Genomic DNA, 27821 nt, shown 5'->3' with positions numbered 1-27821 from the left:
TTTGTCTCCCAGTAGCTAAAGAGAGGTTTGTAATTCAACTTCACAGTGTTTCATGGGGAATGGGGAACAGGAGAATGACAATGATAAAGAATAGACAGCCAGTCTGACATTACTAAAAATCTGAAGTTATCAGTTGTACTTCTATGTATGCAAACTGTAAACCAAGATATTAAGCCATTCACTCAACATACATTCAATGTCTTCAGTAGAAAAGTACTGTGCTAGACACCATAAAAAGACCGGAAAACCCTGAAATAGGCACAAATAAGTAAAACTAGAAAAGTTTTGAGAGAATGGACTGATGCATCCATATTATTATTGAGTGCTTTAAAATAGTAACTAAGACACTGATATTCAAAAAATTATCCTTAAATTTGTTTGAATAAAAGACTAATTTACTTTCAAAGTCCTCAAAATTTTCAGAAAATAACTTATTTTGGAAAACTTGCTCTGTCAGAGTATGGATTCTCTCTGGGTCTCACTCACCTCGCCTCACCCCAGACTCCACCTTCTTGCAGCAGAGAGGAGCTGGCTCACTCAGGGGGCACCCGGAAAGTTCCTCTGGACAAGTGGACCACAGAAACCTGGAAAGAGAACTAGAAAAAAGAAAACCTGTCAGCACACTCGTCCTATGAGACAAGAAGCACAGAGTTTTATAAAATTAGCTACAATCTCCCTAAAAATCCCAACAAAGCCACGATGGAGAGGAAAGAGACATCAGCATTACATACCACCAACCCAAGAGAACTCAGCAAATCCAAGAGAACTTGTTCCTTCTGACACCCTCTGTGGGGGGCAGCATGGGACAGGACATTTACTGAAAGTCCCTCGTCTTTAGCAGGGCTCCGGAAGAGTTCCCTGTACCTTCCGCCCGCTCCTTCAGGTTTTCTCTTTAAACGACGCTACTGGGTTTGCAGCCCAATACCCAATGAAATGTTTCAAAGGTTCAAGACAAGGAGCCGAGAACCTCTCTAAAACCTCTAGGGTGCTGAAATTCTCCAGAACACCTCCTTCCCATATTTCCTGCCTCACTCCTCACAGGTCCCAGCTCTCTACACAACTCACCATTTCGAAACACACTGCCCGCTTTCACACTTTCGCTCTCCCTGTTCCCTCATCCTGAAACACCACTCTCCCACTCTGGAAATTCGTCATCCTCCATGCACAGCTCAAATAGCACCTGCCTGCCCTGCCCCACGCCCTCGGAATCTCACCAGTCCTTCCTCTGCCCTCAGAACACCCTGCTGGGACCTGTGCTCTAGCACTTGCTTCCTTCTGCCTTGACCTCTGCTCTGACCGGTTTCTCAAGGGCTGGTTTTACCTGCCATCCCCTACACCACCCTCCTGAGAGGCAGATGGTCCACGAATGTTTGCTGATTGAAGGATTCCAACAAGAGGTTTCCCGTGACTGACTCAGAGTCTATCTCCCTGGGAAATTTTTTTACTCTACACTGCTCCTGGAAAATGTTCTTTCTCAAGGGCACCCTCCATGCTCAAACACACTGACAACCAGGCTCTCGCGCAAGTCAATGCCCTCCTCACACTAATGCTGCCAGGCTTCATTGCCAGAAAGGACAGAATCGTGTGTGGTCACGTTTGGAGCAACCAAACCACTTGGCAGGGCACCAGACTACTAATAGGTTTGTGCATGCAAAGGCTGGGTGGAGGCCGTTTCTCCCCTTTAAGTCTGCTTAATGAGGAGCTACAGAAGACCTGCCCCCCTCACCCATCAGGTTTTCAAAGATGAGAACGGAGCCCAGGAGCTTTTCCCTGGGAGGAAACCTGGGACTGAGGCAGGGGACGGGTTCAGCCTTCCCCCACTTCAGAGACAGCTGAGAGCTCAAGCAGCACACGGAGGAGAAACCCACATGGACCCAGGGGTCACCTCGTGTCAAATGTTTAACGTTTCCTCAAAAAGGCCTCATCTCGTGTTCAGCAGCAGCCCACAAACGCAGCCAAGGCTTCTGAGCACCCCAGGTATCTCCTTCACCAGGTTGCTGACCTCACTGGGTAGTATTTAAGCATTCACTGCAGGACAGCACCACCTGGTGAACAGTAGCTCAAATATCTGAGGCGTCCTCCTATTATTTGCTCCTAAAAAGGATCACCTGCCTCTTTACAGAGGGCTCTGGCAGCTAGGGAGAGATTCATCTGGCAGCTGCTTCAAGTACTTCAGCCAAGCTCCTTTCAGAGAATGCACCTCGGCAGAAAAACCAGGCTTCTCACTGTCCCAACGACAACCGACGGACAAGTATAAAAGTATATCCACAACACGCCTGCTGTCAGACAGACGCTCTGCCCAGAGGACCCACAGACGCGTGTGCACCCTTAAAATTAGATCTGTAACAGGTTATGCACACACATACTTTCTCTTTGGCCTCTTCTCCACCTAGAGCAATCCATTTGTTACACTAAGGGTGGGGGGAGGGGAGTCCTTTCTGAGTTTAAGACTACAAAGGCACAGCTATAAATTACAGGGTGACAGAGGTTCCAAAGGGAGGTGGCTTCCTGTGAGAAGGACTGTCCCCACAGCCTGTTTTTGTGGTGATGAGATCACAGAGTTTCGATTCTGTATTTGGTTCTACATGGGTTTTAAGGGCCATATTCAGTAATTACAGAAAGGAAAAAGGGAGGTCAGCAAGACCAGAGGAACCGTGAGTGGGGTTTGAGAAGTTACTTAGAACTAGTTACACACTCACCCACTGGACTCAGGAGAAACTACGCCTCAGGTTTTCATGTTTTGTCCTTCAGATTCCATTTTAAATTAACAAAAAAATGGAACTTCTTACTTTTTTGTTTTATCCTTCCTCCACTCAAACACACAATCCAAAATTGGGGCCCGAGAAAGTGTTGAAAAAGCAGCAGTACGCCACAAAATTGTCTGAAGTAAAATGCAAAACACGACAAAGTACATTTGTTGAAGAATTTTTACGAAACCTAAAACACAAGAGTTTAGAGACTTGCTGAAGGATGACCTTTCATTGCCCATCACTAGCTTTTTATTTTCAGATCTAATTTCCAATTGGCTCCTTAAAAAAAAAAAGACCCTGAAAATGCTTTTGAAGAATATTATGAGGGTTTACCTCCTAGTCATCCCTCTCTTTCAAGGATGAACAGAGAGACTTCAAAGCTGTTTATCCAATAGGAGTACGTAGTCATCAAAAAAAAATTTTTTTTCTCTCAAGTAGCCTCCTAAAAACCTAACATTGGGCCTCCTCAGACCACAAAACAAAGACTACTGTATGTGTTCACGGACCGAAGCATGTGACCATCGATGCCATGTGACAGCTGAATCCTCCGGTGTACACAGTCCTGCAGCATCAAATACGGCTCCGCTAGAAGCTGAGGCCCAATGAGGTTAAAGAGCGTGAGGAGGGTCACTCAGGCACAACCTGCTGCATCTGAGAGTTCACGAGGAGGCTCAGGTCACATTCAACTGCGAGGACAGAGTGGGCAACAATACCACAGAAATTCTAAAGCAAATAAAAGAAAGCTCTTGTTTTCCTTTCGTTTCATTTTGAATGCTGGTGCTTAATAGAAAGCAGGCTTAAATAACAGAGGAAGATAAAAAGAAAGCGGGACTTGGCATTATTTAAAATTACAGAGGAATTAAATAACAGAGGAAGATAGGAAGAAAGTGGCAAAAGGCATTATTTAAAAATACCTATTTCCATTTCAAATCTTGCAGCTTCCGTTTTCCTTGAAACAGGTGTACAGCTTGTACTGTTGACATCGATCAGCTAGACTGAGGTGGTTTTCCATACTAACCGCCCATCAGAATCTCCTGGGGAGCTTTCAAAATTCTGATGCCCAGACGAATTAAAACAGAATCTCTGGGGATGGGGCCCAAATGTTGGTACTTTTTAAAGTTAACCAGCTGATTCTCATGCATAGCCAAGACTGGAACCACTAAACCTGACCTATTCCCAGGGTGTTTTCTTTTGTCTTCTCAATGGGGATGCGGGGAGGGGCAGGAAATATTTATGCTTAGAAAAAGACGTGGGAGAAACACAAATGGACCAAGGAGAGAGCTGGAGGAAGGTGCAGTGAATAACAACTTGTAGATGCTGATCACTGGGCTGGGTACAAGGTGTGGCCTGGAGGTGTACGCTTCAGGAAGGAGAAGACAGGAGTGGGGACAGACTGGGTAGTTCCCTAAGTAAGTCCTGGATGGCACCTGCCATCGAGTTGGTAAGAGGTAACAATTCAAAGCTCATCTGTAAAGAACATCCTTATGTCAAGCATTTACTGTGTGAGAAGTGATATAATATGATGGTTTTCATATGTGAAGAAACTACTAAACTGTATTCACCACTATGATTTCTCCTGGTTCCTCTACTAATAGTAGTAACAGGGTTTTTTGGTTTTGTTTTTTATTACTGATGATCCATATTTTCTTGCTCATCAAATCTGACAAAGCACACACTCAATTTAGGATAACTGCCAGGAGTTACAGCTAGCTCATACAAGGGCTGAACCTCAACTTGATCTCAATTAGCATCATGATGTTCTCGGAGGTGACAGCAAGTGGATAAGAAAGAGAACCTGGGTACCTGGGTAAAGGGTGAGGACTGTGGGAACACTGTCTCCAGCTGAGGAGCTAGTTCTGTTCTCACCTCCATGTTCCTTAATTCTTAGGGCTACTTGCTCTGTGCCTGTCCTTCTGTAGCATAGTGACAAAAATCAGGCTGTCCAGCTTGGATGCCTCCTTCCTAACTTTCCTCATGGAGGAACTAATCAGCTTTGCCTTATTCATCCTTTACCAGTGTTTCCCAAAGTGTGTCCTGCAGGCCAACTGTACCAGAATGACCCAGCCATTCCCGGACACCACCCCAGACGCCCAAGCGTCTGCATTGTAATCAACCACACAGACACAACAGTCTGTGGACCAATCACAATCCTCACCAATTCCTCCACGGAAATGGATTTATCAGATGTGCTGCCAAATCTCTCCAGAGCCTCTGCCACTTCCTAACTGGGGTTTCATCAACTCGCCCTCCTCCTTGGTCTTCCAGTGTATCTGCTCTCCGCAATGGATGCTGCATGGCCACTTACTCAAATACCACTTGGATCCCAGCAATGCTGGCTCAAAGTACCTGAATCAAGTCACTCCCCTCTGAACTTACAGCTGATGCAAAACTTCTCTACCACTTTCAGTTCAGGGTTTCACGTCTGTTAGTTCTCTCTCCCAACTAAACATTAAGCTTCTTAAAAGCAGGGTCCACCTCATCGCTGTCTTCCACAGGGCTCATTACATCTTAGGTTTCAAGAACAGTAGTTGACTGACAGACCAAGGTCTTGCCTCAGCCCCGGGTTTTTCTTCATTCACCTTCTTTTCATTTTCCCTGAGAAAACTGTCATTCTCTCCTTTCCATAACAAAATTGATTCAGATAAGGGTGGGAGAAAACATTTCATACTAGTGGGGAAAAGGGGGAAGACAGAAGTCATAAGCTAGCAACCTCAACTATCCAGCAAACAGCTAGGAACCAAGATTTTAGTTTTTGCAGCTGCCAAAATCTGCAACTAAATTCACACACAATTCAGAAAAAAACTTCCAAACCTTTCCCCATCTCTATCCCACACCTCTTTCCCAGGCCCTCCCTGAGAGTTATTTACCTCCTCTTCTAGATACAATTCTAACAGGAGGGAAATATTTGGTTTCCCAGGTCACTGTAAATGAAGAGGGTGGAGGGCGGCTGCTAGATCAAGACACAGTGACAGCCCTGAGAAGCTCCGAGTGACAGGAGACAAGTTATAATATCCCAAACAGTAGATTACAGGCTGTCAGAGTTTAAATAGCCTTTCAATCCCCGAAAGTGTCCAAGGACACCAAAACAAAGCATTTCAAAACAGCACAATTAGTAGCTCTGAAAGATGACCCCGGGCACTAAGAAAAGGTTATTTCACTTTCAGTGGGTCTCCAGCCACTACATCTAGGAGAGAAGATGCCCACACGCCCAACTTCAGTCCCTAAGACCCAAGTGTTCTCAAAAATAGGAAGGGGCACTATATCCGACAGCAATGCACTGTCTCTATGTGGTCTCCATACCACTGAACACTGGGACAGACTTTCACAGGCAGGCACACGACCCTCAGCATTGCCTTTCTGATGGGGAACCTTCTGTCTGGCTACGCCCATACTCACCCCACACTCACCATTTCTCATCTACCTTTTCTTGAGGTATTTGTGAGTAAAGCTCCTCACCAGATTATAAACTTTCTTGGGCAGAGGGACTGCACCTTTGTATGGACACTACGTCCCCACTCCACATCTGGAGCCGATGCCTGGTGACCCTTTGCCAGTTCAATCTGTCTAGAAGTCCTAGCTAGGCCAGGTGATCTTAAGGAGGCAGCCATTTAAATAAGTGTGTTTTTAAATAGCCCAAGTTTTTCTATAGTCTTTAAAAGTATTGATTTTCCTGCTTTCTTACGGAGTTAAAAAAAAAATAGGTTTAAATGTTAGGATTCTGCGATCAATGAGGCAAGCTTCAGTTTATCTTGGAATCTAATCTACATGGGACACAGAGCCAAGGAATAAATTCTGTACCCACTGCACGTGCCTATCTGAACCGCAAAGGTGAGGGTGGGTTTTTCCTTCATCTCAAGTAACCTAACCTCAAATAGCTTCAACCATTCTCTATTCAGATCTGATTATTGAGGAACTTCATATTTATGTCTTGATAAGTAATAGCATTCAAAAGTACTGATTTGCTTCAGGTTTAGTGAAGAGAGTATTTTTAACAAATTTAACTGGTAATTCTATAAGGTTATGATTTACACTTGATTCAAGAAAATTTTTATCTGAGTTAAAAACTAAATCTATTTCCAGACTTACTAAAGTAATTCTCGGTCTTATTTCAAGCTCATTGTTGAATGTGCAACTTACACTCTAAGACCCGTTCACTCACAAACAGGCTACAATAACCCACCAGGGAATTGAAAACCTCTCACTTTATGTTGAGGTTTCCAGGCCTGGCCTGCCATTTTCAGCTTCTACTGCCCTTCCTTCCCTACAGCTGAAGCCTCTTGACCCTTGCCCCACCCTCCCCTCGCTGGCTCAATCCAGCAGAAATTTCTAGAATAGAGATTTAAACAGCTCGGGCCAAGTTGCTCTTGCAGCTTAACCGGCCCTGACCTTGTGTCTAATAACAAGGCTTCTTTCTCTGGCATTCCACAGGCCTAACTCACCCTCTAGCTCAGTTCTGATAACTGCGCCTGAGCCCCTCTCTCGATAAACCTGCCAGTGCCTGGAGGCAGAGGCGATGCCTTGCTCTTGGCAAGCCTCCAAGGGACTGAGGTCTACTCTGAACCCACAGGGCCGCAGCTGGTCAGGGGACATGGGTGCCTGTGTCAGGCTACTCTGATGCCCTAGGCCACTCCAGACGACTACCTGCCAGGCCCCTAGCACTGAAGACCCCTGTTCTTTCCTCCGGGCACACTGGACTTCCTCCCAGCTGTGAACACCAGGTCTGCTGCCCCCACCACATGTCCCCCATCCCTGGGCAGGGAGTTCCAGCCCCAAACTGGGCCTTACTAGGAAATGACTCAGATCACAAAAAAGCTGAGGGTCCTCTGGCCAGAACACAAATAAGTCACAAGAGCTGGATCTTAACCCATCAGAAATTAAAACCCCAGCCACAAAACATCAACAAAGCAAGAGAAAATACGATATATCTTTTCCCCAAGAATTCAACACCCACATGTTGACTTGTCGGTACGCTGAAGCCATGGGACGCTCGTTCACTAGTTCTGAGGTGAAACCTGAGGAAAATCAGAGAAATATATCTTCCCTGAGTGGAGGGGCGGGGCAGTGAGAGGGTTTCTTATAAACCATTTCACCGCTAAGACCTATGGCTACTGAAATTACAAATAAGAGAACAACTGGATATTTCTTCTTTCCTAGAAAACCAAGTCATCTTCTAAAACCCTATTAACAAAGCTAAATTTGTAAGTACATTTTTATTACTATCCTTAAAAAAATAAAAATTAGACATTAAAACTCTAGCTCGCGGGGCCGGCCCGGTGGCGCAGCGGTTAAGTTCGCACGTTCCGCACATCGGCGGCCCGGGGTTCGCTGGTTCGCATCCCGGGTGCGGACATGGCACTGCTTGGCAGCCATGCTGTGGTGGGCGTCCCACGTATAAACTGGAGGAGGATGGGCACGGATGTTGGCTCAGAGCCAGGCTTCCTCAGCAAAAAGAGGAGGACTGGCAGGAGTTAGCTGAGAGCTAATCTTCCTCAAAAAAAAAAAAAAACCAAAAAAACAAAAACAAACAAACAAAAAAAAAAACTCTGGCTCGCTAAACTGTCTTCCACTTTCAAATAACACGAAAAACAGCAACCTTCATTTTCTGGTCAAAGGTTATTTTTGCAATACCTATCATTTTCTACAGAATTCTAGCTTTTTCTGCTTTCTACTACAATTCTGTAGAAAGACTTTTCCCTCTTGGCTTTATCTCTTTGCTTTTTGATCTTGTTAACAATCCCAAAAATTCCAACCTTGCAATTTTTTCAGTCCTGGGAAAGAATCACACGCAGTCATTTGACAACCAAAAGCAGTGTCAACACTTCCTCAATGACACAGCTGCTGTGAGTGACCAGTAAATAAAAACTTGCTTTTTTTTGTTTTTTTTGGAAAATGATGTCTTCTCTCAAAAGCAATTCTCAAAGTTAATGAACACAAGGTCAAAAACAGTTAGGCATTAGCAAAGCAAGAAGTACTACCTACCTGTGATAAAGCACAGCAAAGATACACGAACAAGAGGGGCTGCCCGATGGCTCTAGACAGCAGAGGACCCCCACTGTACGCCATGCATTACACGGAACGCAAATGCTGTATTACGAACCTAAAAAAAAAATTAGGTACATGCTCCAGCAATCCCACTTCTGGGTATTTATCCAAAAGAATTGAAATCAGGATCCCAAAAAGATATTTGCACTTCTCTATTCACTGCAGCATTATTCACGATAGCTAAGATGTAGAAGCAACCTAAATGTCCATTGACAGATGAACGGATAAAGAAAATGGGCGTGTATATACACACACATACACACACAGACAATGGAATATTATTCAGCCTTTAAACAGAAGGAAATCCTGTCCTGTCCCATGCTATAACATGGATGAAACTTGAGGACATTATGCTAAGTGAGATAAGCCAGTCACAGAAGGCCAAATACTGCATGATTCCAACTCATATGAGGTATCTAGGGCATCTAGAGTCAAACTCAAAGAAGCAGAATGGAGGTTGCAGGGGCTGAGGGGAGGGGGAGATGGGAAGATGTTGTTCAAAGGGTGTAAAGTTTCAGTCACAGAAGATGAAAAAGTTCTGGATATCCGCTCTACTACATTGCACTTATAGTTAACAATACTGTATTGGACACTTAAAAATTTGTTAAGAGGGGGCCAGCCCGGTGGCGCAGCGGTTAAGTTCGCACGTTCTGCTTTGGCGGCCCGGGTTCGCTGGTTTGGATCCCGGGTGTGGACATGGCACCGCTTGTCAAGCCATGCTGTGGTAGGCGTCCCACATATAAAGTAGAGGAAGATGGGCACGGATGCTAGCTCAGGGCCAATCTTCCTCAGAAAAAAAGAAGATTGGCAGCAGTTAGCTCAAGGCTAATCTTCCTCAAAAAAAAAAAAAATTTGTTAAGAGAGTAGATCTCATGTTGTGAGAGTGTGTGTGTTTTACAAGAATTCAAAAAGAAAAAAAAGAGGAAAGAGGCTCAGGAATTCGGATTATGCAGGCTGCAAAGCTCCCATCCCTTCTACTGCTTTATATTGCCTGCAAGCAAGGGAACTACAGCCAGTATAGATTAGCATACAATTAAGGGCTGAAGTGCAGGGCAGGAGAAATGGAGAGGGACAAGAGGCCAAGGGAGGCTGAAGCAGTTGAGGAACGCATTAAAAAGGAGGGCAACTTAGGCCAACCCCTGAAGGATCAAGCTGAGCCTGTGGAGACTGCAACAAGTCTGGCATCTAAGTAATGACTCTGGGCTGGTCCATGCCAAGACCTCCTGGGAAAGAGCTTTCAAGGCTGGAGGGGCAGTAGCATGTAAAATGAACTCCACACTTCCAGCTCATGAACTTGACACTGAGAGCGAAAAACTGAAGCAAAACCAAAGGAACTAGTCAGAGTACCCTAAGTCATTTATAATCTAGCTCTCCGAGTTTGAGCATTTTCCAAATCCCAGAAAAGCCCTTGCTATGTGACAAATAAGTAATATAAAAAGTCATAAATCACAGCCCTCCATCAGGACCAGTCTGAGTTAAAAAGATCAGAAAGAAGACGAGATAAATTGTATAACACTTCCAAAGGAAAGAATAAAAATATGGTGTTAGAGGGGCCTGCCCGGTTGTGTAGTGGTTAGGTTCGTGCACTCCACATCGGCAGCTCGGGGTTCCCCAGTTCAGATCCCAGGCATGGACCTATGCACTGCTCATCAAGCCAATGCTGTGGCGGCATCCCATATATAATAGAGGAAGACTCGAACAGATGTTAGCTCAGTGACAATCTTCTCAAGCAAAAACAGGAAGATTTGCAAGAGATGTTAGCTTAGGGCCAATCTTCCTCACCAAAAAAAAAAAAAAACCAACCAAACAACAACAACAAAAACATGTATTAGAGTAACATTCCATTTATCCAACATCCCTAAAAAATTAGACCCGCTAAATAAATTAATCTTGTAGGTAATGAAACTGTTCCCTTTAAGTATAAAACCTGTGTTTTGGAGATATCTGCATATGGACTGATATTGGATGGGTATTAGGGAATAATTCTTACTTTACTATGTGATAATGGCTTTGAGGAGGGTGTCTTTCCTTATCAGAGATGCATACCAAACTCTTTACAAGTAAAATTACATAATGCCTGGAATGTGCTTTAAAATGCTCTAACCACATAAAAAACAATGCAAGGTTAGTAAAACAAGATTGGCAAAATGTTAATACTGGTGAGGCTGGTTGATCGGTATAATGGTTTATTATAAGCCTCACTACCTGCATGTTTTTGACAATATCCATAAGGACTTTTAAAAGCCCCAGGTTAACCATTTTGGAGTAAAATTGTCTCTAACGTTTACTACCCAGGTTCCAGGTACCTTATTAGCCTACATGGATCTCTTTCTACCTGGAGTGTCCTTTTACTCGACCTGGACAACTCCTATTCACTCCCTAAGACTCCGCCACCTCCCATTCACTCCACAGCAGAGGTCTCAATTTCCCCCGTGCTCCCACTATATCCCATTCATCTCTACTATGGACCCTTATTACACTGTCTTGTATGTGCATATGAAGCTGTCTGCCCTCCTAGACTGTGAGTAAGAAAGGGACCCTAATTTGTTTGTCATCATATGGCCAGGGCCTGGTACACAGTATGCACCTGATAAATATGCGGGGATTTAACAAGACCTAGCCTGGAGTGGTCACAAAAACCCAGTTAGCGTCCTGCCACGGGATCTCAGGAAGGCCTGTCAGGCTGCACAGCGCGTGTTCTTCCCAAGCTAATGTGCTTACACAGTCAAGCACGCTGACTTCTACAGCTGGCCTCCATTCTAACTTCCAGATTGTCACTCCTTATGGCTAGAACCCCTGAACACACATCAGTGTTCACAATTCAAACGGTCTTCAGATAAAAGAGACGAGGCCCCGGGCACACACTCAGGAGAAAGGTGCACATGAGACACATGAACTGTCTATTCTGGGCTGCTCAGAGGGCTTTTCTGCTTAATTCCAAAATTGCAACCTTGCTCAGGATAACAAGATTGTCAGGTGATACATAACTGTCCCTGTGCAATGCCACCATCTCCTGCCCAAGTAATAGACTACTAAGAGCATCAGCTGAGAAAGGGTGGCATTCCAGCCACTCCCCTGACAAGTGGTGTCACCTCAAGGGAGTCATGTCACTTCCCCTCCATTAGCCTTTGTCTTCACTGATGAAAGTAGGAATACCTCCACAGGCTGTTGTGAACAAGGTTTTAAAACCTATTTTTAAGCAGAACTCTTTTCTTATACAATTTTGAAATTATGAAAAAAATAATGATCTCTCAATTTCCCTAGGAAAAACTTTCGGTTATCTTACGTTTTCTATTTTTTAAATGCGAGTCTACAAATCCCCTCTTAAGCTCTCTTCAAACTGTGACTTATGGCCTCTGCCGCACACTCTAGCCCTTCATTATATGAACTCTGTATTGTTTATCCTTCTCTCACATGTGGACAACATGGTAAAGTAGAAAAGACAGGAACTCTGAAGTCACAGCAATCTGGATTCCTGTGCTGGCTTGTCAGTCTTTTTCATGTACTTTTTTTTTTTTTAACTTTAGAGCAATCTTCTTTGGATGTGTGTGGGAGACATTAAAGTTGAAAAAATATTTAAGTTCAGTAATTCCTTCAGTTTTAATTCCAGTTTTATTCTGTTCAATTTAAATAAAATTAAATTTACTACTTTATTTTAAATGTCTTCAGTATATTTCTGGATGGTAAAATTACTTTTCTGGGTTTTAAAAAAATTTGTACCAGAAGCATAGATTACCTTTGTTACTGGGAAAATAATTTTTAAAAAGAAAAAGCCTTAGTAATTTTCAGCTGAATGAGAGAAGGGTTCAAACCATGCCCTCCAGCTTCAAACTTGGATCTAAAAACTACTGACATCTACCAAAGTGTGGGCAAAGGGTCAAATATTAGATAAATGTGATGATTACTATATAATTCATATGTACATTACCTGTTTTAAGTTAAACATTCTCCTTACATTTTGAATTACAGTATTATCTGTAAGATAATCAGACCTTTTAGTTTAGGGTCCTGTGCTAACGAGCTAAGGACTTCCGTCTCTTAGCCTCATGTAACTCCAGACTCCAGGCATCTCTCAAAGGCACCGTAGATGATCCAAACCCACACCTGTACTAGCAAACCATTTCAAATACCCTGCTAATGATCCATAGCTCAGAAGCCGTTTATAGGAGTAATAACACATTATTACACTTTCACTTAACAGCTCTGTTTTCCCACAGATATTGAAAAGATAAAAGTAGAAACACTATGGTGTCTAGAAAAAGACTACTGGGTGAGAGGCCAGAAAAAAAGGAGACACTGGCTATCCCACACAACAGATGTGTGTATCCAAGAGGGTTCTATCTATACCACTCACAGATATGTGTGTCCAAAGGGTTCTGGTGGTGCCGTACAACAGATGTGTGACCTTGGACTATCTCTTAAATTCATTGGCCCTGACCAGCTTCAAATGCAAAGTTAGCAAATTGGATTAGATGTATTCAAACTCTTCCAATTCTAAAATTCAATCCAAAGCCACAAATTCGGAATTAAGTGACTCTGAATTAAAAGAAACAAGGCACGCAAAATCATTAACACAGCGGTTGGCATGCAGTAAGCATGTCATAAATGCTGGCAACTGTTATGACAATAAGGAGGTTCAGGTTGGTGTCTGATATACAAGCTACCCAGCATATATTTGAATTTCTTTGGCAGAACTCTCTAAAGGAAAAAAAAAAAAACACTTTCAAGTCTCATTTTAATCAGCATTGTTAAATCGAAGGAGCCCAAAACAAAACAATAAATTATGAAGCTCTACATGAAAGGATATGGGCCTCTCAAAATCGACTGGCTTTGTTTTGTTTTAAATTAGGCTTTCAGTGAACTCTTGGCAGCACGTGGGAAGAAAGCATGAGAGCTGTAAAGACTCATTCACTCAGCACACATTTACTGAAAATTGCTATATGAACGTTGCAGTTGGGGAAGCAAAGATCAGCAAGACCTCGCCTCCCCGTTGAAACAACGGCCAGTGATGAATGTCCCAGGGGTACAAACTGTTGAGGGCCTTGGATAAGTAAAAGGTTATCCTGAAACCTTCAGAGCAAAAGTCTCAAACTCGTGGGCCACAGATATTTTGTCTGGCCCACATGTTCTGTTTTTGTTTTTAATTGAGTTAGGTTGCCAACACTTAGAAATTGAGAGGTCATACATAAATAAGCAGTTCTGGCTTCTCTTGGAAATTTGGAAGTGCCAGCAGTAGTAAACCTGCACTCCCGCTCAGCAACAGCCTACGGTAGCTGAGCAGCACATCCACCTCCACTCCTCCCTTAATGAACCCCAACACTGGGGCTGAGGAGCAGCTTCCATTTACCATCAGCTCACTCCCTCCCAGGTCTGGGATTCTGATTTCCTTTGCCCACTCCACCTGCGCACAATCAAGGAGCTTCTTAGGAGCCCGGGCTCTGGAGCAGAGACTGGTGAGCTGAAATCTCCACCCTGCCACATACCAGCCACGTTATTATCTTAGGCAAGTAATTCATTACTCAGTTTCCCATCTGCAAAACCAGGGTATTAATAGTATTTACCTCCTAGGATTGGTGTGAGAGGAAATGTGCTGTTACCTGCAAAGTGCTTAGAGCTGTGCCCGATATATAGCAACTGCTCTATAAATATTAGATGTTACAACTTTCTGGCCCCTGAGGGCATACGTTTCAAACTTCTGTCCTAGAGCTTTAATATTCTAAAGTTATCTATTAAATTATTTTATGATCAAAAAGAAAATGGCATATGCTGAAAGCTGTTCAGATACAACTTAAGAACTACCAGACTCACCAGACACAAGGGACAAATATTAAATGATTTCACTTATACGAGGTAGTTGAAGAGGCAAAGTCATAGAGACAGAAAGTAGAATAGAGGTTAGAGGAACAGGAGAAGAGGGGGACGGGGAGTTAATGTTTAATGGGTACAGAGTTTCTCTTGGGATGATGAAAAAGTTATGGAGACGATGGTCATGATGACTGAGCAACAATCTGAAAGTATATAATGCCATTAAACTATACACTTAAAATGTTAAAATGTCAATTTTGTTACGTATATTTTAGCAAAATTTTTTTTAAAAACGAATTACCAGAGCCAACATAATTTACTATTTGCTAGAATTAAGTTGTTAATGATCCCAAAGACCCAAATGCACTATAAGTTCATGTTCTCAAAAGCCAAATACTGCCTTTCCCACAACAGTTTAGGAAGAACAGTATTAACTATCTTAACAGCTGTGCAGCACAACCGTGGGCTTTCCTCTCAATCTGGAGGCCTGGTGGGAATGCATCTGTAGCAAATACAGTATGAGGCTGGTGGGATAAACTTTTAATACCTGTCTACAGCAGCCGGGCTGTTCTTCCTTCATTATAAAATGCTCCACACAGACACCTCATTCTCTCTTTTCTCCCAACAAATATACAAAATGGGAGGCTTCCTGCCAAGCACTATGTAACTGGCTGCCTTTGAACTGTGGGATGCTGGGCAATAATGACAAGAGGTTTTGATCTCCACGCCTGTTCTATAATAGCATTCAAAATGCACACACACCCCAAAAGAGTCCTGCCAGGCTGTAAATCAACACGCACAAGAGACCGTCCCAAACTGTTTCAATCAGGGTCTTATTTTCAAATTTCTACCTGCTGCTGCTTTCTATGGCATCTTTCCATTTAAAAAGAAAAAAAACTATGTAAAATATAAGCGAATTTAAAACTACTTTGAAAACTGCATTTAACCTGAGAAGCACACACACAAAAGGTATAGCTAGTATATGTTTGCAGTCTTCCAACTCAGGACCACTGCAAATATTTACTCCCTAACATTTACAGGGCCGCCCCCTAGGAGTTTACAATCTTAAATCAGACAGACTGCATCTAGCTCTAAGAAGAAACTGCAGCACACTTGGAAATTTCTTAGATAAACAGATGCCTTTTTGGCATAAATGCTGTTTGGCAGGAGGATCCCTTTAAATATTATTGAAAATTCAAAGTGATAAGACATAATATATTTTATCTTTTAAATATTACATTCTGAGTACCAATCCAAACTTGAGGTACAAACACTACCTGGTACCTTGATTTCCACTGCTGCCTGATAGTCAGGAGACCAATTATCCAGGTGGCTGTATGTCCTATATATAAACCCTCAAATACTGATGATCATTTTCCCCTGCCAGGACAAAAAAAGTATTCCAAAAAGACTAAAAGGGAAAAAATCATAGGCAAAGCACACACTTTACATCTCTTTAAAAACCAATGTGGGGGCTGGCCCTGTGGGCGAGTGGTTAAGTTCGCATGCTCCACTGAAGGCGGCACAGTGTTTCGTTGGTTCGAATCCTGGGCACGGACATGATACTACCCATCAAACCAGGCTGAGGCAGCGTCCCACATGCCACAACTAGAAGGACCCACAACGAAGAGTATACAACTATGTACTGGGGGGCTTTGGGGAGAAAAAGGAAAAAAATAAAATCTTTAAAAAAAAAGACAAACCAATGTGTACATCAAATGACAAGTATTTTTATACTCCAGGGGTCAAAGGAGGACAAGATAAATGTTTTTACAATTCGCTAAAAGACAGCCTCAAGCAAAACTATCACCATCTAAGAAATGGCTTCAATCTAAGAAATGGCTTCAATCTATAAACCAACATGGCAGGAACCGTAAGGAGAGGAGCTGGTATTTCTGTGAGGAGAAAGTCTGGCCTTCCCTGTCCAAGCTGCATATAAATGAAACAACAAACATTTATTAACCAGGGCTAGGAAAGTTGTTGAATTAGGAGAGAAAAAGAGAGTGTGACACCAGACCTGCTGCTGTTATGGGCTGAATTGTGTCCTCCTCAAAATTCACATAGAAGGCTTAACTCCCAAGACCTCAGAACGTGACATTCTTTGGAGATAGAGTCTTCATACAGAGGTAATCAAGTTAAAACGAGGGGCTGGCCCAGTGGCGCAGCAGTTAGGTGCGCACGTTCCACTTTGGCAGCCCAGGGTTCACCGGCCTGGATCCCTGGTGCGGACACGGCACCACTTGGCAACCATACTGTGGTAGGCGTCCCACATATAAAGTAAAGGAAGATGGGCATGGATGTGAGCTCAGGGCCAGGTTTCCTCAGCAAAAAGAGGAGGATTGGCAGCAGTTAGCTCAGGGCTAATCTTTCTCAAAAAAAAAAAAAAAGGTAAAATGAGATCATTAGGGTGGGCCCTAATACAATATGACAGTGTCCTTATAAAGGGGGAAATTTGGACACAGAGACAGACACACATAGATGGAAGATGATGTGAAAAGACACAGGGAGAAGACTGTCATCTACACGCTAAGGAGCATACATACATCCTTCCTTCACAGGCCTCAGAAGGAACCAACCCTGCTGACACCTTGATCTTGGACTTCCAGGCTCCAGCACTCTGAGACAATAAATTTGTGTTATTTAAGCCACCTGGTTTGTGGTACTTTGTTACAGCAGTCCTAGCAGACTAATACAGATATTTACCAACCATGTGGCCTCAGGCTCGAAACAGCTCAGTCTTCAGAGGCCTTTCCTATCAAGTGGTCATAAGATAACACTCATGCAAGTTATCAAATGGCTATGCAGCTGGTCAGCACTGTGTCAGGCACAGTGGGTCACAGAAGAAACCTAACACTCTCTCTACCCTCTCCTGTGAAGATCTTATCACCAAATTGGCATGAGGAATGTATAATGCATTACAAATGCTGCTATAAATGGGGCCAAGAACGTACTAAAAAAATCAAATTCTTTACTTATCAGCCAACAACCAAAAAAGCTGAGCCAATTTTTAAGACAGGACTTTTTCCCAGGACAAAATGGCAAGTATATCATAAATACTCTCATGTTCTGTGAAGTCTGGGTACATCAGGATGTGTTATCCTCTGTCTCACTTTGGGACACATTTTACTGCAGGAATATGAGGTAAGTGCCCTGCTTTGTCCACCAAACAGAATACAATATGCCTTCAATATGTCAGCCTGTTTCATCTCCCTAAATACATAATTGATTTTCAACATTTTATGCTCCAGTTACTGCCCAAAAGCAGACTGGGACCAGTTCATATTTTAAATGCTGCTTCCTTTAAAGTATAAAAGAAGTGATCAGAACAATTAACGAACTGTCTTCAGTTTTCCTTGGAGGAGACATTTGTGTACCATCTTCTCCAGTTTCTCTGTCACTCACATATATATCCCTCATGTAGCAGAAAGAAAACAGGACTTATATAACCTGGCTGAAAAACAGAGCCACATATACAATGAGAAACAACCAACAAGAAGAGAAGGAATTTCTTTATTTAGAACACTGAAAGAGTAGCTACTTACATTCCCAATAGAAAGAGAATTAGGACCAATGTCAAACAAAAATTAAAAGCTTAAACTTCCCTTAAAAAAAAAAAGTAGAGCTATATATTTAGGTCATTTTATTTTTAACCACAGCCTTCTAAATGACCTGAATATCCCAACATCCACACTAAATGACAAGTTTTGTAATTCCTATGAATAATTTAGTTGGGTAAATTTGTTTTACTTGTTGAATAAAAATGTTACTTTAGAAAATGACAAGCCAGTTGCCCACAATAATTTTCAGTCTCAATATCTTCCATTACTCCTAGGAAAAAACAGCATGTGAGGGGAAAGAACAACTTTAAAACTAGGTCTCTCGCACAGCAGAGACTTCAACAGCCATATGGCCAGGGGCAGTTTTTGTTCACCCCAAGTTTTCAATCTATTTACCGCCTCCCCAAAAAACTAGAATTACCAAGGTATTTTAAAGTTCCAAAGGCATATGTCTGAATTCAGATTCTGAAAGACAATGCTATTAGCACAATCAGTTACAGTGACTTTCTTAGAACATCGAGTGAACGATATATGCCAGAATATTTTACTTTGACTTCTACTAAAATGGAAACAGAAGCAGCATGGGCCTCAACAACAACAATATGGTTAGGGGCTTTTTTGTTTTGTTTTGTTTTTAAATCCAACTCCACTTTTACAAAAGCCAGTGTCTCAAGTGGAAGAAAACAATTTATCCAGCATGTTGTTGGTCTCAGGAAACAGAATAGCATTTATTATGGGGGAGAGGGAGCAAGGAAGGGATCTGCCTGGTTCCTGTTCCCTTTTATGTGGAGAGCCAGCCTCTAGCTTACCATCTGGGCTTCGCTCCTGGCCCCACTCACCCCTTCCTGGAAGCCTATTGCCTTAGATAATGCTTGAAGCTTGGGAACAGAAACTGGGGATGGGGCCCCAGCGCCACCCCCTTCTTCTTCTTAGGTGCCAAGCTACCCTCTGGACGTACACATTCAAGTCTTCTCAAACATTCCAGCCATCCAGGAGCAGGCTTCCATATGATGATCCAGCACTGTCTGTGGGCAGCCAGGTTAGCCTAATTATTGTGGGATTCAGTATTAGGAAGCCCTCTGTTGACACATACTTATATTCTCCAATATTAGTTCTATCAGTAAAAAAGGGTGCAACCTGAATTCCTGATGTCTTCTTTCTCTTTGTCTCTATCAGAACTGGTTCAGAACTCAGACTGACAGGAAAAACAGGGGTGTCACTTATTGCCCCCCTCCCAAATCCCAACAATCCAAAAAATGAGTTTTTTGTCTTCAAGGGATAGAATTTGAGATCTTGCTATCTTTTAAAAATTTATTTTACTTCTAAGTAAATTATGAGAAAATAGAACAATTCTGGGGCCAGCTCCAAGAAAGAGTGGTTAACTTCAGCGCGCTCTGCTTCGGCAACCTGGGTTTGAGGGTTCAGATCCCAGGTGTGGACCTACACCACTCATCAGCCACACTGTGGTGGCAACCCACAGATAAAGTGGAGGAAGAATGGCACAGAAGTTAGCTCAGGGCTAATCATCCTCAAGCAAAAAAAACAAAAAGGAAGATTGGCAACAGACGTTAGCTGGTTAATCTTCCTCAGCAAAAAGAAAAGAAAAGAAAATACGACAATTCTAATACCCTAAACACTGTATTTCATTTCATTCAAAACTTACAAGTCACTGTTACTATTATCATGACCATTTCTCATTGTATTCCAGCTTATACCTATTAGTGATAGCTGAGTGAACTTGTCCATGTTACTCTCATTTGTAAAATGGGAAGAGTGATATCCCTACCTCGTGAGTATGATTTACAGAGTGAATGAAATAATGAGGATTAAAGGAACTATTGTACATAAAGTACCTGGAACATACACAGTGGATAGTGTTAAATAAACGTCACCTTCCACCCTCATCTATTCAAAATGGACACACTCATTTAGAACCTCGAAGGGCTTTAGATTATTCCAATGAAATTTTCTTCTCCTTTTAGAGGAGGAAATTGAGACTCAATGTGAACAAGTGATCTGCCAAAGGTCACCCAGTGAAAATTTTTAAAAGCCCTCATTCATTTCTACAAACACATAGTTCTGAATGTTGTTTCCTTCCCAGTCCTTGAAATAGGATTTGGCAGATTCTAATCTGTATACTACAGCCACGTGTTAGTATTAAATCCTTCTTTACTGGACAAACAACAGCAAGGAAGAATGGCAGGGTTTATGGGCACGCCTGCCACAGGACAGGCCCTCCACTGGACACTCCCACGGCTTCTCACTGGAAGGGTGAGAAGGGCATGGTTGCATTCCCCTACTGAGTAATGTTTCTGGAATCAACGTAACTCTTCCTTGATTCATTCCTTTAGTGAGCTCACTTTTCTCAAGGACTCCCAACAACCCCAAATCCTTATTTTACCAGTTTCTAATTCTATTCCTGTCACTTGTAAGTATTTGCCAACTATCACAGTTTCCCAAATTCCCCATTGAAGCCACAAACACATCAACTAATTATTTATGAGTGACTAAGCCTTTTTTATGTAAAATGAAGGGCAGGAATATTTATTACTAATGTTCTCTGAATGATATCATCACTATCATTTAAGAAAACTTCTCCAGGGCTGAATGTTGCCAAAGACTAGGTCCTTCTATCTATCCCATCTTTCAGAGAAGTTCTTTAGGGAATGGAAGGTACCCACCAATGGTCCATATTTGCTACGTCCTCTGGTTCTTTAATATCTGGCCCACCAATTTCCAGAAGAGGCTTCTTTCTCTCTTATTGTGAAATGCTTCTACTGAAAATATTCCAATAGTACTTAAATCCAGAAACAGGTGACTTTTTAACAAGCTTAGAAAATGTTAATATGTGGGGAAACTGAGACAAATTTGCCAGCAAATATCCCACAATAAGGACAATAAGCCACACTCTAGGCTCTGCTCTTGCCTTTCCACAGACGTCAGCGGCCTCCACCCTGGCCTCTCCTGGTGGCTGAGATTAGAGCCGCCTCCTCACTACCCCTCCACTCGCTATACTTCCTGCCAAGGTCCAGTCCAGTAATTTCATCTTATTTCCACCGTCTCACTTCCAGATGATTATTAACTTGACTGCCTTATCACTCCATTCAGGTCTAACCCTCTCAAACAGTTGAAACACCTATCAAATTTAAGAGCAATTTTCCATACCTTCTGTATGTACTATATTTTTTCCTCTATTCCAGCACGCCCAGCAATCAGTTATGAGGAAGTGATCTGACCATTCCAACAGGGACACTTTAATCCTTAGCACTTTGGTTTGTGACCACCTCACCAACACATTCAAGCAGATGGCCAGAGAGACAGCTTTCTGCTTTACTCCCCAAAACATCCTACACTCAATCTGCCTGGCAGTTTACCTCTCTCAATGTCTCATCCACACGACACTCCACAAGAGCAGCAAACCCTCCTTCAAAAAATGCTGTGTGCTTTCTCGTCTAGATCACTTTCAGGCTTTCTAAACCAGATCAAAAGTGAAGGGTGCAAGCGATCTTCTGGAATACAGAAAGAAAATATTAGAATGTCTAATAACGTTTACTTGTCTCATTCCTTTACTTCTATCTTTGTGTATTTTATAATGATTATAATTCATAAATATACAAACCTTGCAGGTGTGAGCAAAAAAGTATTTTATTGATAGGACTGCTGTGTCAAAAATGTTTAGACTACTGGGCTAAACAATAATACTTTCTTATAATATGCTTTCTTGGTGCTCCATGGACAATGCCTACTAAAATGTTGTATTTCTAGTTGTTTGGCTAATAAAATATTTGGTATTCATGTACTGTTTAGATGGTAACATAATATTCTTATTATTAAAATCAGACCGCACTCTTGGCTTCCTATTATATCTCTGTGTAATGTTTCTCATTCAGGTCTATTCTTTATTATTATTATTTTTTTTTTTTTTTGAGGAAGATTAGCCCTGAGCTAACATCTGCTGCCAATCCTCCTCTTTTTGCTGAGGAAGACTGGTCCTGAGCTAACATCCATGCCTATCTTCCTCTACTTTATATGTGGGACACCTACCACAGCATGGCTTGCCAAGCGGTGCCATGTCCACACCTGGGATCCGAACTGGCGAACCCAGGCCGCCAAAGCAGACCATGCGCACTTAATCACTGTGCCACCAGGCCGGCCCCTCAGGTCTATTCTTTTTTTTTTTTTTCCCTTTTTTTCCCCAAAGCCCCCTGGTACATAGTTGTGTATTTTAGTTGTGGGTCCTTTTAGTCGTGGCATGTGGGACGCTGCCTCAACATGGCCTGACGAGTGGTGCCATGTCCGCGCCCAGGATCCGAACTGGTGAAACCCTGGGCCGCCCGCAGCAGAGTGCATAAACTTAACCACGCCACCACAGGGTTGGCCCCAGGTCTATTCTTAAAGACAGTCTTCATAGCTAAAAAAAAAAAAATTTGTCTTTATTTCAAAATTAAATCCAAGTAAACAATCAAACATCCTTTAAAAGTTAAATGACACTCAAGGCAAATTTTCAAACACATATAGCACTTACAAAGTACAGGCACTGTTCTAAGTTCTTTCTCATTTAATCCTCATAACATTATAAAACTACATCATATAATTATATTTATTGTTAATAAAATTAATCATAAAATTAGTATTTTTTAATAGACGGAGAAATTTCCTTTTGTAAAACTCAAGACACTCTAAAACCACAGTAAATAGCATTTTCAATGAAGGGGTTCTGAAGACAAACCACTATTCTCTGTGCTTTCCACTTTCTTCATCTACCTTCTGTCAAGGAATCCCAGTTATTAATGGTGTGCCCTTGGGCAGAAAGTTTAACCTCCCTCCATGCCTCAGAATCCTTATCTGCATTAAGTTCATTCATTGGAGAGCCTACTCAGTGCCAGGCACTGCTAATGGCTGGGGAATATAGCTGTGAACAAAAGACAAAATCCTGTTCTGAAGGAGCCTGTTAAGTAATACCTGATGGCACTTGGCCCAGAAGATAACCGCTCACTATAATGTTAGCCATTATTATCTCCCCAAACTAAGGATACCCTTAGTAATCACCATCTTAGTCCTATTTTCATTTGACGGTAAATCCCACTTGCCTTATTCTACTTAGCCCCTAAATGTTTCTTAGCTGGAGAAAAAGGGCACAAAAGGGGACAGTTAAATGAGTCATCAGAATTTGGCACAGCAAGCATATAAACTCTCTACCTTTCCTTGAAAAGAATTGTTGTAAGGCTCTATAGATCCAGCCAGCTACTGGGGGTAAGACACATCATAGCCAGGAACAAGATTCTGTAAACGACTTTTGATGGATAGCAGCCCCCTGCACTCCAGATCCTCCCAGGACTTTCCAATGATGCTGATGAAGGTCTATTTACACCTGGAGGTTACAGCTGACGTGCGGATGCACAGCTGACAGCTGCAAAATTTCACTGCAGTGCAACTTAATCCCTAACGATGCCAGTTTCCAGGCCGCCCTTACCAGACCTGCCATGAGAACATCTCTTTATTTATTCAGAATTATTATATAATCACAAACCACTGTCACCACTGCTACACAGAAAGCATTGCTCAAGCAGCCTGCCTTTTAGCGCAGAATCTAAAACCACCAGCAGGAGAATAAAGGAATTCTGCTGAATCCAAAGTAAACACGTGAAGTAAAATGATAACAGGAACTCCCCAGAGAGCACTTCCCTTATAAACAGCTTAGATCACTTCACAAACACCTCGAGAAATCCCAATATCTGAGACAGGCCTGCATCTCTACCCAGGGGTCACGAATGCCACTGGACCCCACTGAAGACAGGACACCCCGTAAGAGTTTAGGTTACAACCTCAAAAACCCGTGAGGAGCCAGGTAAAATCTATCTCCTAATCTATGTATTTCAACCATTCTGTTAAAAAGAAAGAAAATCTGCAGCAAAATGTGTGCAGTTTGCCGATCACCTACAGAGGCTGTGATTTGACCTCACCCTTGCTCTTCGGGCTTTAGAAAAACAGTCAATCTTTCTCACAGCCCCCTCCTCCTCGTATTGATGCACCTAAAGTCAGTATCAGGTTGCCGACTTCAGACTCAATGGGCAGCAGGAAGGAAGTTCAGAGGAAGATGAGAAAGGGGGTACAGGCTGAGCTCCTCCCACTCCACTCCTGGAGGTCTGGACAGGTCTGCACTGTGCAGACCTCCAGCCCCTCCCACTCCAGGTCCCAGTCTGGGAAGAATCTTCTGCCAAGACTGTCTATAGACAGCAGACACACTCCACACAGGGCCCTTATGCTTCTCTGCAGCCCCCAGTCCACTTGTGAGACCAGGTCAGTGGTACCTGGACTTTCAGCCAGCTCCATCACAGCTCATGCTCAGCTGGAACATGGGAGGGTAGTCCTTGCAGCTGACCTCTCACGCCCTGGTCCTGCTTCTCTCCCATTCCCCACCCTCCCCTCTTCATCTATTTCCCCTCTTCCAGTCCTCCCTCTATCAACAGCTCCCTCCCTCTCCCTTTCCACTACAGCCTCTGGAATCTTCTTTCCATTGTTAACTTCCCTAGGGGGTTACTGGTAAGGGTTTTGGAGGCAGGGGCCTCTGGTAGCACCCAGCCTCCACCATTTCTGGATGTATGACCTTGGGGAGTTGCCTAATCTCTTCAAACCTGAGATTCCTCATCTGTACACCAGGATTACCTCATCTCTACAAGTGAGGATTAAATAAAAATACACATAAAGCACTTAACAAAATCCACAGCATACACTCAAGTATTTACTAAGTGTCTGTTTTGTACCTGGAAAACTGTCAAGGGTAGCGATCATCATTTTCTCCCTCCACCAACATTTTATTTTTTTATTGTGGTAAAATATATGCCACACAAAATCTGCCATTTTTAAGTGTACACTTCAGTGGCATGAAGTACAGTGGCATTCACAGTGTTGTGCAACCTTCACCACCGTCTATCTCTAGAACTTTGTCAGCTTCCCAAATGGAAACTCCGCATCCATTAAACACTAACTTCCCATCCCCTCTGCGCCCCCTTGATGCGGCCTCTCTCCACTGGCAGATGCTGGCTGAGCCCACTTCTCTTCCAACCTCATGTAAAAAATTCATCCTCCCTTGAAACTCGCAATACTCACAGTCATACCACCCTCCTCCCCATTTCTCAGCTGTCACCTATCTATGTTTGGTAATTTCCCCTCATCCACCAAGAAAACAGGGGGAGGGACTTAGTTCACAATTTTCCCTTCAGCCAAAGGTCAGTTCCTAAAGGAACGAGAGCATGGAGGGGTGGGAAGCACGTACAACCGCAGTTACTGTCACTGAGGGCACTTGTGCCTCTAATCCTTGGCTCCTGACTCTAGTCAGCCATTCCCAGGGTCACAGCTCAGAGTCAGAGGGCACCATTCAATGCTCTCGCTTGATGACCACATCTTCCTTCCTTCCAGCTCTCACTCCCTCTCACTCACGGGGCACTTGCTCTTTGATGTCCCTGGAGTGTGACCCCTTCCTCATCCCCTAAACAGCATGGATCCCACCGCTCATCATCTGACTCACCCCCTTTGCCAGCACCCTCGATTTCCTGCAACCCTCTTGTTTTGCCACACCATGGGAATCAATACCACAACACGGCTTCTCCACACCTAAATCCTGGGCCCAAAAGTCCCAAAGAGAAGTCGCACCTTTCACAGAGAGATGCCACTACCCTTGAATGTCTCTAACCCAGAAAGGCTCTCAGTATCTTAGAAAGTGCCCCCCATTTCCCTCAACAACCATCTCAAACCTTTATCATCATTCTCCTCAACCCTGCTCTAACTCCTTAGCCCTGGTCTAGTAAACGCCTTTTCCTCCCACTTCACCCAGAAAACCCAAGCCAGCGGGTCTGATATGCTAACAGTCCAACTTCCTGACTCTGACTCTGTTCCTTACAATCAAGGTATCCACATGCACCCTCCCTGGCTTTTCCTCTTCATTGCTATTCCAAATCAACCTTTCCATTGGCCTCTCCTGCAGCTCCCTCCTGCACTCCAGGCTCCCTCCACACTTAGCCACTTTGTTCCCACACACACCACACCATTTACCTTCCAGGCCTCAGCTCGCATCCCCTCTGCTCTACCCACACCTCACCTTGCTACTCCCTTGATACGCAGCTCAACAATCACCTCCTCCAGGAAGTCTCCCCTCACTCCTCCTCCTCCTCTAACGCTCCATACGCACCTTGAAAACTTCACTTTACCATTTCCTCTGTCTCTGTCGCTGAGAACACAGGCTACACTGTCCATCGTGAATCCTCCATGCCTGGCACATAGGGGTGCCAATAACCGTTGAATAAATCAAAGGATGAGTACAGCAGACCCTGCTTTCTGCTCTGAAGTGTTTTATTAAATGTTTTTATTGAAATGTTTTATTAAAAACATCACCAATTAAGATTTATAATGAGCAGCTTACATATGATGCCACACCTTTTCCTCCTCTGACCCAGGCTGAGGAACAACCCCTCCCCCTGCCTTCCCAGAACACAAATTCCTTTGATGAAAGAAAAAACCAGAAACAAAACACTACTTTCTCCTCAACCAAAACAGAAAACCAAAAATAGCAGGACAGTTTATGAAAAGCATCCAGCTGACACTGGCTTAGGTAGGGATAAGTGCAGTTGTCCGAGCTTAAGAGGAGAAAGGGAAGTTTACTCTGGATGGCTATTTGGGGGAGGCGATGATATTTAAGTACTAAACAAGAAAGCTGACCAAAATAATAGTCTCAGGTCTATTTATAAGGCAAGGGAGGAAGAGGAAGTGGGTAACTCCAGTGGAAATTTCCTTTCTTTGTCTAGTTTTACCTCAGGTACAGCCTCCATACTAACTTCTCTATACTACTTATGATAATTTAATTTATAGGAAGTGATTTCAAAGGGCCCTGGGGAGCTGCAGATGGTACCTCAGGGGCCCATCTGTTTAAGGATGAAGGCTTGGCGTACACCATTACACCACTCTGACCTTCCTCAGCAACTTCCTATCTGACAGAATCTAGATGTTTGCTCTGTCAACAAGATATTTGTGTTTGTCCCCAGCCTCCGGCTTTGGTTCCTGATTAGTTTTAAAATCATTATGCACCCAAACTGAATAGGGCTACTGTTAGCAGCTGTAAGGTCCTCTTCTGGGCAAATCCCCAAGTCTGTGGCCTTCAGGGAGTGATTTCTGTCCTTTCCGCATAATTACACACTCTCCTGATTGATGAGCTGATCAGTCGTCCTACCCCCATCCAGAACTGAAGCTTCCCCCCTCTCGCTCTATTTATTTTCCCAGGGGACCCGAGGGGACAGCAGGGGAGGGAGGCCTCGGGTTCTCCCCAAATAAACGCTCAGGCGCAATACTTACAACTTGAGCGCTCAGCACTGTCCCAGTCCAGATCTACCTTCCCTTCCAGCCGTCCTGAAAGCTGCTCACGTTGGTTAATACCGTTTGAGGTATTGGAAACACAGGGCAGGGAAAAAGCTGCTAATTCCTGGACGCTCACAGACCCCACAACACCCCAGTGCCCGCAAGCACAGATCCACTTCAGTCAAGCACAGTCCCTTGATCATTCAGTGCCTACATAACCTACATCCTCTCCAGCATTTCACCCTCCACTATGCTCAGTAGGGAACAACCACAGACATAATGTCAACTGTGAGTGCCTGGACAGCAACCTTGGTGGACA

The 27821-nt window shown here is 43.3% G+C and overlaps 1 protein-coding gene across 28 annotated transcripts in view; it reads right to left on the bottom strand.

The window, feature by feature from the left end:
• The window catches only part of TANC1 (tetratricopeptide repeat, ankyrin repeat and coiled-coil containing 1), a 229055-nt gene that overhangs the window by 177024 nt on the left and 24210 nt on the right, over positions 1–27821 (bottom strand). For 11 of the 28 annotated variants that reach the window (XM_044768849.2, XM_044768851.2, XM_044768859.2 and 8 more), the window contains exons 1-2: positions 1066–1133; positions 487–596 (exon numbers count right to left, since the gene is read on the bottom strand). In XM_044768849.2, coding sequence (XP_044624784.2) covers positions 487–596; positions 1066–1118 — 163 coding nt within the window. In that variant the 5' untranslated portion in view covers positions 1119–1133. Of the gene's footprint in view, positions 1–486; positions 597–1065; positions 1242–7701; positions 7763–8729; positions 8848–27821 lie in introns of those variants that run through there. The other 17 variants (XM_070507820.1, XM_070507823.1, XM_014859495.3 and 14 more) reach the window with 5 other exon arrangements.

Source organism: Equus asinus, chromosome 4, assembly GCF_041296235.1.
Source record: "Equus asinus isolate D_3611 breed Donkey chromosome 4, EquAss-T2T_v2, whole genome shotgun sequence".
NCBI lineage: Eukaryota > Metazoa > Chordata > Mammalia > Perissodactyla > Equidae > Equus > Equus asinus.
The sequence above is the reverse complement of the archived record's forward strand: the minus strand, read 5'-3'. Positions and strand labels throughout refer to the sequence as shown.